At 34.1% G+C, this 17203-nt stretch overlaps 1 protein-coding gene across 2 annotated transcripts in view; it reads left to right on the plus strand.

Moving 5' to 3' along the window:
• LOC124357511 (laminin subunit gamma-1) overlaps positions 1-3589 on the plus strand; it is a 505622-nt gene extending 502033 nt beyond the window's left edge. For both annotated transcript variants that reach the window (XM_046809384.1, XM_046809394.1), the window contains one exon: positions 329-3589. In XM_046809384.1, the coding sequence (XP_046665340.1) occupies positions 329-451 (123 nt within the window). In that variant the 3' untranslated portion in view covers positions 452-3589. The remainder of the gene's footprint in view (positions 1-328) is intronic.
• Positions 3590-17203: the final 13614 nt, after the last annotated feature.

Below are 17203 nucleotides of genomic sequence, written 5' to 3' on the forward strand. Positions count from 1 at the left end.
TAGTGAATGTCTGAATATTTTTGATCTGTTAAATTATGTTTCTTGCAATCATAAATTTTATAACATTTATTAATATTTGTCTTTATACATTATTCATAATATTGTTCTATATTTATATTAGTTTTTTAACTAAACATCTTATTATAAAATAGAATTTACCAACCACTTATCATGAACAGTGAAAATTGTTTTATATTGGTCTTGACGAAATCTATTGCATCAGTGTATGTTTAGTGATCAATAAAACCTTGAATTTTGCTTTTAAGATAAAGTTAGTAATTAATTTTACATATGATCAATTACAGTATTTTGTGATGTTTTGTTATAGACTCAACTTGTAACAAGCTACAAAGCTGAAGTAATGAGGCTGGAACAAGAAGTCGACAACATTGAAGACATCAGAAACGCCCTACCAGACGGTTGTTGGAAGAGAACTAGGCTTGAGCCCTAGAAGAAAATTAACCAAATAGTTGACTAATTAATGGAATGGGTATTTGTATTGTTTGGATCGGTTTTAAGAAACAGTGACTGATTGGGAATCAAGAAACAAATATCACGTTTACCAAGTGTATTGCATGGGACATTTTAATACTTTTAATTTTAGTGTTTCAATGTCAAGTTGAACGGTGCAGAAACTACTAAATTTTAGTGATATTTCTGAGAGACAATCACTGAAACCGCTGATCATTAGTCTTTAGTGTTAAATAAGCCAACATACCACCAGAAGTAAGACATACCATAAGTAACACTGCCATTTTAGTGTTCTACATAGTGTGTGTTTATATGTGCTGTATAGATTTTAATGAACTATCTTGAACCGGAGTTCGGTTCGAGGTAACTATTAGATTTTAGTTTTATTTAGATACGTCTTGAAGTAACCATGATAGATTGTATGAAGAAGTTGTACTTGTAGGAACCAGCTACAGAGTCAGTTTTAAGTGTCTATTAATTGAGAAAGTTCCTAAAATAATTTTCCTCAGTGCTCAATACTGTCTAACACGAATCTCCGACGTAGAGCTTGTTTGTCCAACCATTTAACGTATCAAATATCGTAAGGAGCTATGAGATGAAAACGGAAATTTTAAAAATATTGTCTATTTTTTTCTTATTATTCAAGAAAAGCCTGATGGGGTAGTAAAAAATATGCTTACATTTCACATTATTAGGGATGCCTAACTTTCATCCTGATGGCCCATTCTTTCCATCAAGTTCCACAAAAACTACACTTCCTCCCACAATAGTATGTTATGCTAAAGAAACACAATTTAGCGAAAAGACACCATTTTTTGAATTATTAAACCTCTCAGATGATATAAAGGGTGGTCCAACCAAAATGCACGAGGTAAATTGTAAATAAAACAAAGAGTTTTCAGAGAATTATCGTAATATATTTTATTATGATATAAGGATCTATGACAATTATGTGTGAAACAAAATATCAGCCAAATGTTCGCCCCGGCCTCGGTGGCATACCTCTATCCGATGCTCCATATTTTGAATGACTCTGAGACATAATTGAGGCTCAATGTCGTTAATATGCCGAATTATCTCATCCTTTAGCTCTTGAATTGTTCTTGGCTTATTGACGTACACGTTTTCTTTTAAATATCCCCAAAAAAAGAAGTCCAACGGTGTCAAATCACATGATCGTGGCGGCCAATTAACATCGCCACGACGTGAGATAACACGGCCATTGAATTTCTTGCGCAAAAGAGCCATTGTTTCGTTGGATGTGTGGCAAGTGGCACCATCCTGTTGGAACCACATATCGTCCAGGTCCCTATCCTCAATTTCTGGCCACAAGAAGTCCGTTACCATCTCACGATAGCGAACACCATTCACGGTAACTGCTTGGCCGACCTCATTTTCGAAGAAGTACGGCCCGATGACGCCGCCAGCCCATAAACCGCACCTAACAGTCATTCTTTCTGGATACATCGGCTTTTCAACAATCACTCATGGATTCTCATTTGCCCAAATGCGGCAATTCTGCTTGTTTACGAATCCACTGAGGTGAAAGTGTGCCTCGTCGCTGAAGATAATTTTCTTTGAAAAATCACCATTGACTTCTGTCTGTTCAACCAACCATTCGGCATATTGACGACGCTTGAAATGGTCAGTAGGCTTCAGATATTGAGTTAATTGAACCTTGTAAGCGTGTAAATTCAAATCTTTATGCAATATTCGCATCAGTGATGTTCATGGGAATGTTCAATTGTTGCGCACAACGACGAGTCGAGGTTGACGGCTCTTCTGCCACACTATCGCGAACAACACCAATGTTTTCCGCAGAACGAACTGGGCGAGCACGCACAGGTGTTTTCACATTTCCCACAGATCCGGTTTGCTGAAATTTGGGCACAATCCTCCCGATTGTGGACACATTTGGTCGATTATGGTGACCAAAAAATCACGAAGTGCAAGAAATGCATTTTGATTTGAACGTCCATTTTCGTAAAATGCTTCAACAATCTTAACGCGCTGCTCAATGGTATACCTGTCCATGGTTGAATTTGTCGAACACTGAAACAAAAAAATGTCAAATCAAGTTGGGCAAAATACTTGATGTTAAGGTGTGACTAACAATTATCATCGTGCATTATGGATGGACCACCCGTTAGAACATCAACTGTATAATTCTGTGTGTTTAAAAGAGGTATATCATATTGATTTATAAATTTATAGTTCTCACTTCAAGTAATGAGTAACACTTTGAGTAAAGTACCGAGTTCCTGGTACTTAAAGAATATTATTCTCTTACAATTGAGAACTTTCAAAATCTTTCAAAGATACAGAATACATTCCACCATTGGGTATAATCTGTTATCGAAAGACTCGTAGGAGGAATTTCAAAAATTAATTTTCATTGTACTGTGGATATTGTATCTTGTACATTTTGCCCAACTGTTTTTTCCAATTTTCCTAAGGATTTTATTAACACAGCCTACATCACAACCACTTCTTCTTATGGGCACCCTAGCAACTTAATGTATAATTTTAGTAATTTTGTTATTAAAGAAAACACAGAATAAAGTAAGCATTTATTGACAGAACCAGCACCATTCCACAAAAGATTCTCAGTGTGTGTGATGAAATGTATTTTTTATATTTGTAATTCATTGCTTTAGACTGGACTAAATTCAATTAAAAAGTACCCCTTAAAACACCAGGAAGGATACAATTTCTATAAAAAATCTTTACTGGATAGAATTTTGTAAATCTTACTAAGTACCAAATGAGCTTTGGTACAACTAATATTGTACTCGGTAATGTTGTACCACCTTTTATGTAGGTTATATAAAATTACGACTTCCAATCAAATACACATACCCCTCAGCATTCCTTCATTCTACATAATAATGCTATTTGTCATATTTTAATTACTTTTCATAAAATGCTATTTAAATACCAAAGATGTTTATAAATTCATTGTGTTACATTTAAGTACGGATAGTTAGGTTTTATATTGTAGTAAAACCATTAATGTGATTATATTATTAGCATTTTATTAAGTTTGTACAGACTCTAGAGTAGCAAAATACAAACAGACCACCGAATTATTGCTGAATAAAATTACATCAAACATTCACTGGTTTCATTTTATACCTTTATAATGTACATAATTTAGCTCAATCTATATATATATATAAATGAATGTTTGTGTGTTTGTCCTTTATGGAATCGTGAACTATTGGACCGATCATGATGAAAATTTGTACGTATATGTATTTTTCCACGGAGAAGGTTTATAAGCTATGCCCATCCCTTTCCCGATTCAGGATTCCGCCCCACTGGTTACAGAAATACCCATAAGAAATGCATTGCAGCAAACATATGTTAACGTCTTTTCAAATTTTTAATCAGCTGTTCTTTGTAAACATATATTACACTTATAGTTTTAAAGCATAGAGTAAGCTTAAGAGAAACGACAAATTTTGTTTAAACTGTTTTTGCAATCACTGTTAAACATAGACTTTACTATCCAGATAATACAATTCAAATTTGACGTAAAAATTCACCTTTAACTGCAATATTTATTTAATATAAACCATGCTCATGCTTGATCAGAAGAGTAATGCAGATATCATAATTACTATCTTACGTTGGCTACAAATATAAAGAATGTTATAAAATCAACCTTAGTTGTTTTTTTTGACAGAAGTATGGTTCTCAAAACTCCGTGTGTACATATTCTCTCGATCGAGACAACAAAGCAAGCTCAATCGTGGCATCGGAGATATAACTAATTTAATCTAAAATTTATTATAGTAAAAAAAAAAATTTACTAAGTAATATAAGGACTTCGGTTCTTAAGATTTGCGTGCGAAGCCGTGGGTAACAGCTAGATAGAGGCAGGAATATGGTACATACCTTCATAATACGCCCAAGAGGCTCACGATGGAACGACTATCAATTATCTCAGCAATGTTTAGAATGTGATAGAAAAAGAATAAGTGAATATAGTGTACTGTTTTCAACGGGAAATTGCGTGCGAAGCCGCGGGCAACTTTTGCAAAAAATTATTGAAATGCGCAGCAAAGCGTGCCGGGCCCGCTAGTAAGTAAATAAAAGCGTATTATCAGATTCAGTTGTATCACTTAGTTTGTAATCACAAGACTAGTTTGGAACTTATTGAGGTAATAATTATTCAGATGGAAGTCCTCTATAATTCTGGTGACCACTAGTAAATTTGGGAGAAATATAATTTGGTTAACTTTGTAACCTTTTTTTCTATGTGTGATAGTACAATAATATTTAAAACATTGTTTTATAAAAATAATTCTCTACATAAATATGAAAATTTGAGGTGAAAATATAAATTTCAAAAATAAAAAAGTTATTTTTATTGAAAAAATTACAAATTGAATGTCATTAATTAATAGTAAGAAATTGTCTTGCTCGAGGTATATATTGTGTTGATGAGTGTGGCTATTTATAACTTAACTTCAAAATAAAAACAACAGATTAGTCTTTGCATGTTTTGTTTGTATTTTCAAGCAAAATCAACAATATTTTTCCACACAAGTTATTGGCTGAGCGTTGGAAAGCCATCATTAATGGGGGTGAAAAATATTAATTTCTGCCTAATTTTCTGTCTGTCTGTCTGTCCGCACAATATCTAGAAAACTAGCTGACCTACAGACTGGAAATCTTTTATCAAGCTTTTTTTTGAGAAGCCGATCTCCTTTTATGGCTTATTCTGCCCGTCCTCATGGGCCATTGGCCTGTGGGAGGATCTTATCAAACAGAATAAGGGGGAGAGTCAATACAGTACAAGGTCGATGGTACTGATAAAAAGTGCAACATCACAGACAGGATTCAAACCTGTGCTATCTGTAACTCAGACTCAAAGTCCAACGTCTTAGACCTGAGTTTGATGATTGTGTATTTCACTCCATGGGATTTGGCTGAGCGTTAGCAAATATTTTTACTTTTTTACTATAGGTAATCATAATCGCAACAAGAAAATAACGAAATAAATAAATTTTTAAACAAGCTGAGTATAATATATATATATATATATACTTAGCGGGCCCGGCGCGCTTTGCTGCGCATTTCAATAATTTTTTGCACAAGTTGCCCGCGGCTTCGCACGCAATTTCCCGTTGAAAACAGTACACTATATTCACTTATTCTTTTTCTATCACATTCTAAACATTGCTGAGATAATTGATAGTCGTTCCATCGTGAGCCTCTTGGGCGTATTATGAAGGTATGTACCATATTCCTGCCTCTATCTAGCTGTTACCCACGGCTTCGCACGCAAATCTTAAGAAACCGAAGTCCTTATATTACTTAGTAAATTTTTTTTTTTTACTATAATAAATTTTAGATTAAATTAGTTATATCTCCGATGCCACGATTGAGCTTGCTTTGTTGTCTCGATCGAGAGAATATGTACACACGGAGTTTTGAGAACCATACTTCTGTCAAAAAAAACAACTAAGGTTGATTTTATAACATTCTCTATATTTGTAGCCAACGTAAGATAGTAATTATGATATCTGCATTACTCTTCTGATCAAGCATGAGCATGGTTTATATTAAATAAATATTGCAGTTAAAGGTGAATTTTTACGTCAAATTTGAATTGTATTATCTGGATAGTAAAGTCTATGTTTAACAGTGATTGCAAAAACAGTTTAAACAAAATTTGTCGTTTCTCTTAAGCTTACTCTATGCTTTAAAACTATAAGTGTAATATATGTTTACAAAGAACAGCTGATTAAAAATTTGAAAAGACGTTAACATATGTTTGCTGCAATGCATTTCTTATGGGTATTTCTGTAACCAGTGGGGCGGAATCCTGAATCGGGAAAGGGATGGGCATAGCTTATAAACCTTCTCCGTGGAAAAATACATATACGTACAAATTTTCATCATGATCGGTCCAATAGTTCACGATTCCATAAAGGACAAACATACAAACATTCATTTTTATATATATAGATATATTATATATATATATTATATATATATATATATATATATATATATATATATATATATATATTATATATATATATATATATAAAAATATATATATATATATATAATATATAATTTTAATACTTAGTATTTCCTTCTATATTTAATTAATACATACCTTCTCTGAATCCTAGCTACGTATCATTTACTTAAACAGCCCAAATGTAATGCCTAAATGTAGATTTAGAATTATTTTTAGAATTTTAGGAATATTAGATTCAGAAATGAACTAACACACTCCAAGTTATCATAAATTTTCAGGATGAGGAGCATTTTCATGCTCCTCCAACTTTTCACTTACTGTATTATAAACTCTACCACCATAACGCGAAAGAGGTAATAAGACAAAAAAGAGGTTTCTTAATTTATAAATTGATACTGTGTCATGTTTTTATTGACTGACTGTAGGTGAAGTCTTATCGGTCGAGGGGCTGGAACATTTTTTAATTCTATCTGTCCGTACAATGTGTTGAGAAAACTGCCGTACAGACTTAACATTTTTCATGGAACTTAATTTCTATATAGGCAGAGTTCTATGACAGTTCGTGTAACTCCAAGGGATTTGGCTGAGCATTAGCGAACATTTTTTTTGGTTTAATTGTAAATTATGATAGCAATGAGGAACTCAATAAATAAATAAATTTGTAAACAAACTGAGTAAAATCATATGAAATTTCAACTTGAGGCAAGTGACGCATCTAGCATAATTAAATGAGCTATAGACATGACATATTGCATGCAATCTAAGCAAAGCCTGTTTGCGACACGTGTGGTGTACTCCTATCTGGTTTTAAATGTAATTGATCTCAGTAATAAATCACCAGAAATTGGTGAGTATTGAATATGCTATGGCAGAAATAAATTAACTGGTCTGGGTTTCGAGATTTTTTGCTGAATTAAAACTCTTAGTATTGATTAGAAATCCTGCAGAACAAAAATTAGTAGTCCTGCTATGGTTTTAGTTATAGCTATTTGTATTTTGCTTTAGTTTGTTTACCAGTGTTGCAGTTGCATGATTGCGAAATACATATTTGGTTTATTTTGTGCTTCATCAAAAAGTAAAAAAGAATAAAAAGAGAAAAATTTAACTTCAATGTCCTTTGAGGGAGATAATGAAGTAAATAAATGTGTAACAAATAAACGGAAATCCTTTAGAGAACAAAACCATTGGAAGTAGGCAACTGAGCTACCGATATTGTATTACATTCAGTGGGGTGGGAGGGAGGGAAGTGGGGGAGTGATGTGGGGAGGTAAAGTTGTTAATGGGCTGGAGACCAGCCAGATACCGAGATAAGAACTGCTGTGATTTGTGAAGGTTCACAGTTTCTAACTCATACACTATCTGTACCACTTAATCATGTTTTGAATTAATTATTTCTTAGTGTAACTAGTTTTGCAACACAATTTGATGTTTCATCTATCCAATTTTAGGGATGCATCCAAATGAAGATGTAGGTTTGTGAGTTATAACAGAATTTTATAGAATCCTCTTGATGTTTTGTTTCAGACCATTCTAAGACATAACCCATAAAAAACTTATTGATAATGTACATATATAAAACATATTTTTCATGTAGAAAAATGTATCATTTTTCTACAATATGATACATTTTGAGGTTTTGTCCTTTTCTGGGTTCTACAGACACTTTCATGTGTTTGACACTTTTTATATGTTTTATCGCAGTTATGGTTATTCAAAATTATTAAATTTATGGAATGTTACGGATGCCCTGATTATTAAATTATGTTGAGAACCATAATTTCATGGTTTTATCAAATTCAATGGAACATTTTAAACTATTAATGACATAGATATACTTACTAGAAAAAAATCAAATTTTTTATAACATTTATTACTGTAAACCTTTAAAAATACCCATGTCCAATAATTTAGGATTTTTGTTTTTTATAGATTTATCATCAGGGCCGGATTTACCAGTTTGCCGCCTATAGGCTTAAGATAATTTGCCGCCCCAAAAAGGGGAGCACACCCCCCCGGGAAAATTTGCATTTTTCAGGAACAAAATAGTAATTTGGATGGCGTTTTTAAAGCATTTCGTAACAGTTTTAATGTATTATAAATTTTTTTAATGTTTAGTCAAATAACGGGGAAATATCGCGACGCGGTGGTTAGATTAGGTTATTTCACGTTATTTACCGACCGAGAGAAACACAAAATAACGTGAAATAACCTAACCTAACGCCGCGGCACGATGTTTTAGCTTGATCAACAATCGATATGTTCGTATTCGATTGTGCCGGTGGAACTATATGGAACTGCAGCCCAAATTAACACACATTTTAGAAAATGTGTTTTTTTGCAGACTTACACTTACTTGGAATGTTGTTAAATATTTTCAAATCTTGGAAAATTGTTTAATTTAAATCAATCAAATGGTTTTGCAAGGTGAAATTAAAGTTGACAAAAATTATTTGAATAATGGTTTATTATAAGCATGAGTTGAAATATTTAAAAATAACGTTTGTACATTCTAATACAAGTTCATTGTGTGATTAACAGAACTAATTTATTGTTATATACAGTAGGCTATTTACATTTTACAGAGCTTTCTTACGAGCCTTTTTAATTGAGAACTCTTTAATTAAATCTTCATAAGAGAGCTTCTTTGTTAAATTTGCTTCTATACATAGGAGAGAAAGTGAATTGAGCCTGTTTTCAGAAAATGCTTGTCCGTAAGTAGTTTTTAACTCTTCGAAGGCAGGAAAAGCTACGTTCTCCCGCGCAATTAGTTGCAGGTATGCACAAAACTAATTCGTTACTGCTATGTCCAAGTTAGGGTAAACATCATGCAACGAGTTCTTCTTTCTCAAAAAGGTAGAAAATTCCTGTCCAACGTTTTTATCTGAGGGATTGTCCATTCCCACCGCACAGTGTTGTTGAAAGTGAATGCAACTCTTCAATAAAATCGGAATCTAAGTCATTTTGATAAATTTGATGAAGTTTCGTTGCCTTGTTTCTTAGTTCCTCTTCTGTGATGTTGATGTCTGTTTTGCTGTCACACAATTGAGTCAGGAAGTAGAATTTATCTACAAAGTCACTATAGGCCACTTTTCTTCTCTTAAATTCACAAATAAAGGAGTCTAGAATTGGAAGAAATGTGTTAATTCTCAAGTCATCTCTGCCAGTCAGGTTGACTTCTTCACTCTGGGTTTCGTCTGGCCAGGACTTTTCGCTTGGTTTGTCTTTTTTCGTATGAATCGTATGTTTCAGTTTTGGTTATCTTCTTACCCAATTCCTCGAAATAAGAAAAGTTGTTTCTTTCTGACACAAAATATTCCTCTAGAGAACCATACAAATCCCCTGACTTAACAAAACGTCAACGGTTCCACTTTGTATAGTTTTACTGACTTTGTGAATTTCTATGGAGGGCAGTGCTCCAGAAGCATACCATAAATGCAGTCTCAAAACGTTCTAGATTCCGAGCGATTCCTTGAGCCTCACATCTGGCTGTAGCCTTTTCTGTTGGGTCTTTTGAAATTGTTGTCAAAGCCTTGTACACTTCGTCCCAAGACTCTCGCAAGCTCTGACAGGCATCATCCCTAGCCGACCATCGTGTAGGACACACCCTTTTTATAGTCTTATTATTCTGATAAGAATCTTCCATTACACCTATCAGGCACTCCCATCGTTTTATAGAAAGATGTAAAAAACACATAAAGTTCTTGTAAGCAACATGAAGAATCTGCCACGCTTCTTCACAAGATTCAGCAGCAGATGATCCGACCAGATTTAAAGAATGAGCCGCACACGGGATGAATAGAGCTAAAGGACTTTTGCTCTTTATCTTTGCCTGAAGACCATTGTAAGTCCCCCCGACATATTTGAGGCATTATCGTACGATTGGCCTCGGCAGTCATCAATGTTTATTTTCCAGATTTCCTAGTTCTCTCATCACACTTTTAAACATACCCTCTGCGGTATGTCCAAACTGACGGGATGAAGGTAAGAAATCGTTCACAGGGTACACCGTCATTTAAACATATCTGACTGCAAGAACCAACTGGTCTACATGAGACATGTCTGGGGTTGAATCAACTATGAGAGAAAAATATTTTGACTGTTTCAATTCTTCACAAATTTCTTGTCTTACATTTTGAGCCATTAATTCAATGACTTCTTCACACGTTTGGGAAGAGAGATAGTTTGTATGACCACTTCCACAATTACCATATTTTTCAATGTGAGTAGCTAAAAAAGGGGTCGAATTCGGAGATAAGCTCTAAAGCCATAAGAAAATTTCCATTTCTGTTTGATCCAAAGATTTCATCATCGCCTCTTAATGCAAGGCCTCTTGATGTCAAGGCCTTAACGGCCGCTATAACCTGGCCAAAACCTTTTTCCAATAATTGGTTTCTTTGTCTAGCTGCTCAGTTAACATTACTGCCAACACGTTTCAGAGCAATTTCTCGTGATTTTAGAGTAATGATTGCCGACTTGTGAATTGGTGAGTTTTCGTGATGGACTGGCCCGACTTTCACCATTTTTCCAGTCGTTGAATCCGTCTTTACAATCAAACTGGGATTTCTCTTTGAAATTGAATGCCAAACAAGGGCCACAATAAACAGAAACCCTTGCTTTTTGAGAATACCATCCACTTTCTGTCCTGAACCTCTCCATTTTTCAATGTTCGTTGAAACAGAGATTTGGATTAAATATCGTTTTTGATCCTTGTATTCTCTGACGCTGTTTGAGAAATCCAGGTCGGATATTTTGGTTGAACCCATTTTTTGCGATTGAATCTCGAGTTGCATCATTCAAAACCCAGAAAGCTGGATCTTCGCTGGAACAGCAGGGTGACAGCAGCTCCAACGAAAGGCTTTCAGTGGCGAATCTCGTGAGGTATGATGATGTCTTCGTTTAAACTTGCTAGGTTAGCTGGTGGATTTGAGCAGCTTGGCCCAGCTGAAACATTGTCGTCCAGCTGGCCGGCCGTCTCATACAAAAGTGGTCATACAAACTATCTCTCTTCCCAAACGTGTGAAGAAGTCATTGAATTAATGGCTCAAAATGTAAGACAAGAAATTTGTGAAGAATTGAAACAGTCAAAATATGGAATCGTCAAGTGCAGGTCCTTCAAGTACTGGTGCAATCTCTTGTTCTCCTGGCGTCTTAAAGAACAAATCTAGCCTTTTGGTTTGTTTCAATACACGTTCTTGTTCTTCGAGTTTCTTCTTCGCCCGTTTCTTGTACTCCGCACGCTAAGCCTCATTGTAGTTGTAGAGAAGCTAGTAGTAGCCTAAAATATAAAACTCTACGTTAGAACCGAAATAGTCAGTTATTTGGGAGCGTAATCTGCGTAACTGCCATCCTAGGGGTCCTGGAGAAAACGAGATTTGAAAGCTCTTTTTATATGGGAAGAAGGAAGAAGGTCTGGAGGGCACACACATACCAGGCCAAAAGGGGATCTGGAAAAAATGTTGGACTTTTTTCTGTGAGAACGCAAGCAAATACATTGTATTACTTACATGAATTTTTATGAGATTTTTTCAATTTGAGTTTCACTCGCCAAAAAAATTTTATTTTGTCTTAATAATGAGTTTTAGAGTACTTCTGTTCTTACTTATCTAAAACATATGTTAAATATGCCAAAAATATCTGTAGTTTAAACAACATTTTTCCCTTAAAACTACCAAGTAACACTCATGATTTAGGGTACCTACCTAACATTCCATGATGTAGAGAGTAACACTCATGAGGTTTATAAGGAGTAATAAGTACAGAGCAGCGGTAATAAGCAAAGTAAAGTAATTATCCTAAATTTTAATTGGTTCATTGATAAACACATACGACAATTGAGTATATTTTATTAAGGGGGTGCTCTATAACACACCGCTGACCATGAAAACAGGGCGTGGAATTCAAATGATCACTGCTCACAGAATTAAGTTATCCTAAATTTTAGAGTATTGGTGTATTCCTCAAATGGTGATCTAGGATTGCCGTTTTTTAAATGTTGAAAATATTAAATAATATAGTGTACGGGACTTGGCAAAAAGTCCAAAAATTAGTGATTTTTAAACCGCCCGTTGAAACAGATTTTTTTAGAGGAAATTAAAAAAAATCGAGAACCCTAGATTGATTAGTTGTCAATAGATTTCCGTAAAAAAATATTACTTTTTATGAGCACATTTTGTGAGCACTGTTGGAATATGATCATTTGAATTCGACAAGCCTGCAAGCGTGAAATTAACATTGCGCTTATGGGAGCCGACCGGCCAAAGGTTGCTAAAACCGCAATGGTGAATCGCCCCTTAAAATTAAAGTTATTAAAAATTGTATATATTGGGACCTCGAAAGGGACAGTTGATTTGACAACGGACCCACATGTTATTGCAATGGTTACTTGTTAGCTAAAATTTTCCATTCACTCCACTCTTACATCTAAGTCTCATTCAGATTCAATCATACTTACAATTGATTGTTGACTTTAACATTGAACTAGCTGAATACAACGAGTCAACGACTTATATAACACCGTAAACCGGCGTAACCGTGCCGCCGTGTGCACAACACTAACATCAACCTCCAAACTGACAGTGCAGTGTAGTCACTGTAGACGAGCTCCTCACGCCTGGGAATTTAATGGGGGTGATCAACCGAGGCGGAGAGAAAGGAGTGGGGATGGAGGGGCCCCTCCTGCCAACTACAGATAGCCGTGTATTAGAATAGTGGAATGGGCAGTCGCGCGTTCTCGCTCTGTACTCATCTGAATTTAATTTAGTTCAGCACCTGGCAAACCTATTAAAATGTATCACTGTATTTTCAAACCCCTTTCCGTAGTTTAGTACAGCATACATATATTTAAATTACATTTTCAAAGCTGGATGTTGCAGGATGCAGCACAATTTAATTATTGCAGGACAATCAATGTGACATAGCCTCTTAAAATGTACCACGTTTTTTTAGCTTATACTCTGAATTAAACACATTTCAGTAATTTGGTACAACAAAAATATATATATATATATATATATATATTACATTTTTAAAGCTGGATGCTGCAGGACTCTTGTCTACATACAAATAAACCAATACAACGGAGTATCGAAAGACCCAAAAAAGACGTAAGGACAGTCTAATGTAACAAAGTAACCTCGTTACATTCAGTGGCGTAGCTATAAAACAGACAGAGAAATATATTGTTATTGCTTATAAGTTAAAATTTGATCGTAATAATTTGAGGTTACTAAAATATGAATACTTAACAAAGTGTTTCAAATACTACAGTTCTCAAAAGAAAATACAATAAGATATCAAAGGACATGCCACAGAAAAGGAGATATGAGTCAACCAACACTGCAACCCTGCACCTGGCGTAGAAACGCTGGCTTGACTTATCAACTATCCAGCCACTTCCGTTTCATCCCAAATTGGACTGGTCTTCCCTCCAAAATTATAAATAGCTCAGAACTAACAATCAATAATTTTCAGAGAACGTCTCATCGGACAGTAGCAGTGGTGTGGTGTGTGTACTGCACACACACACACACACACACACACACACACACACGTTTCTTTTTTAATCTTTTTTAATACCCTTAGTTTATTACAGCTATTACATAACTCTTATTACAGATTTTGTAGTGTAATTATTAATTTATTTACTACCAATTAAGGACTCCACATTATAATATGTTGCTTTTGCCCTATTAATTTGAATATATTCCAATAGCACAAAAAGATTATGACATTTTATTCGTTGTGCACCATCTCACATTTTGTTAAAGTGTCTTTGGAGTTATAAAGAAAGTTCAATATTAATATAATTAATTCGATATAATTTCTATGTTTTGCAGATTATGTTCGTGTAAAAGTGTCTTTGGAGTTATAAGAAAGTTCTATATTAGTATAATTAATTCGATATAATTTCTATGTTTTGCAGATATGTTCGGATATAAAACGACTCATTAATTCGGATATAAAACGACTCATTAATTCGTAAGATAATAGAAATCAGAACCGTTCCGAACTGAGGTCGCTATCAGCCGCATGTACAGAGTTTGTCAGGAATTTTCGGGATTTATCGGTACTGCTCGGCTCTGTCCCACTCTTTCTCTCCGCCTCGGTTGATCACCCCATTAAATTCCAGGCGTGAGGAGCTCGTGTCACTGTAGACTGTAGTGTAGTGTAATCTGTGGATGTGTGAGTCGTGAGTCAGAGGGTGCGTCTGTCGGTCCGTGACAGCGTCAGGTGACTATCAGCTGAGCGCCAGTGTTGGATAGGTGGGGGAGGGGAAGGGGAGCGGAGAGCTGTCGCGCCAGCCACCCAGGGCTGCCGGCTGCCAGGGGGGTGTTGCCAATGTAAATTGGCAGATCGCCGCTCGTTGCGCGAAGGAACAAGGCGTTCGTACATATTTTGTAGTAATACATACAACGAAATAGGAAATTAAAGTGTATGTGTTTCCTAAAAGCTCTATTTTATATAACAAACTTAAAACTCGTATAAGGAAAATAATATTGTATTTCACAAATATTTCATTTTAATATTTTAATTTTTTTTCAAATCTGCCGCTCCTTAATTTTGCCGCTCTAGGCTGCAGCCTACTTAGCCTATTTAGAAATACAGCCCTGTTTATCATGTGTTTTTTATTTCAATAGGACATTCTTGGTTTACATATTGCCTTGTTATGAGTTAAATACGTTGCCTCTTAACGTATTGCCAAGACAAATAAAAATCCAATCTAAATAAATACATTTTACTTCTTTTTTATGTTAACACAATTTATGTTATGAGGTTATGAATAAATATAATGTTCAACTTTAAAAAAAGGAATTTTTTATTTAATGTTTTGATTAGGAATACATACATAAATTTTGTTAAATAATTTGGGTAGTTTGAATTTTGTTCAACTGTTCATAAATTTAATTTAAACACATAATACACCATAATACACATAATACACCATAATGATAGATAACAGATGATCAGTGCAGAGGAAAGTACTATAAGACTGTACACTTCATGTAATGATTGTTTTGTCAGAACTTCTCTTCCGTGATATGAAGTGAATAGTGATCCCTTGAACAAATAAGCAGTGCTCTTGATGTGGTCACCAGTTGGGCATTTGAAAGCGCCATCAAAGGACTCCATCCTAAGCACAAACCATAATCAATAAAATAAAATTTCTCAATGATTTGCTTCCAAAAAAAGTAATGTAAAAAAATAAGATCCTGTATTGCTTATACATATTCAAGTAAACATGCAGTACAAAAACACTGCTCATTCACCCAATGCTTCAGTGAATAAAAAAAAAACCACTGGCAAAATTTTGAACTGATTTCGTAAACGAATTCTAATCATAACAAAACATGTACAAAGTTTTTGTTTGTAATTAATGTCGCAAAACTGGTCTCTGTGAAAACATAGCCGACTCCCCGTTTGTTTATTACTGAATGCATAATTAATTATATTATGTATACAGAGTTTAAGTTTTCATTGTTTTGGTTGTGACTTTGGTGAAAACGTGATGTGTGTTCTGTTGAATATGTATCATTATATCATAATCATTAATCATAATCATTTAATTAACAACATTTTGGGGTGAGAATACAGTAATGTAATTCACAAGAGATGAGTCGCCTCGTTCGACACCTAGAAGCATCGGTCCACCCTATAACATGCCATGAGAGAAATATTGTGGAAAAATTCTCACTGAATTATTTTGTACTTGCATTTCAAATCGTCCTGTCAAATTTACAAATCAGCAATTATTGTAACAGAGAATAATCTGACTGAGTAAGAAAACCTTTTACAGTTTTCATAGAAACATATTATATGTTGTTGTGCTGCAATACAATAAAAATAATTTCAATTACTAGCTTTGTAAAGGAGTGTTGTAGAGGCAAAAAATAAAAATGTTTTAACTTTTTAAGGGCACATCTTTAGCAATATAAAAAAAATATATGTGAGTTATTTCCCTTAATTTAGAGACTGTCTGTGTTAATACTTGATAATCATAATTTATTAATAACTGTTATAGGTTTATTATTTTATTGCAACTTGATTTACTAGAAACATGGTGCTAACCAAACAAATACATTTAATTTAACATGGGTTTCAAAGTGGCAGATAATTTTAATGACAAATTTTTAATAAAATTTTCTTATTAAAATCTGCCATAGCAGACAAAATGTCAATATACCAAAAGACAAACTCAAAATAGAAAACTTGTGTACCTCATTGGTTAAGTTTATTTAGAATGTAGAATAACACAATTTATGTATAAATATGTTTAAATATAGGTACAAATTTAATAAAAAATGCAATTCGTTAATTATTTTTGTTCAGTCGAAAAAATGATACTTACCAAATGCTTTCTCATTGATTTAATATTTTTTACAGTTTTATTCAACATTTTGGTCAACATGGAGGGTTTGTAAGTCAAAGAAAAAATTCTTTAATGGATAATATTTTGTAAATAATATTTTTTTATCTGTAATGTTGTGACAAATGTTACAAAGTTAAGAAAATATAATATATTCACTAAAATTATTTTTAAACAGTAAATTTTGAGAGATGATATTAGATCACACATACCACTTAAGAATATTTTTCATATTCATCTATTATAAATGGTTAATTATGAAGTGTGTTATAAACATCTTGTATAAAATTTCTAGCAGTTACCTGCAGCTTTTCCATGCGATTTCCTATCGAATAACAGACATGTTCTGGGCATATTCCTTTTTAAAT

This window comes from Homalodisca vitripennis, chromosome 1 (genome assembly GCF_021130785.1).
Source record: "Homalodisca vitripennis isolate AUS2020 chromosome 1, UT_GWSS_2.1, whole genome shotgun sequence".
In the NCBI taxonomy this organism is placed as follows: domain Eukaryota; kingdom Metazoa; phylum Arthropoda; class Insecta; order Hemiptera; family Cicadellidae; genus Homalodisca; species Homalodisca vitripennis.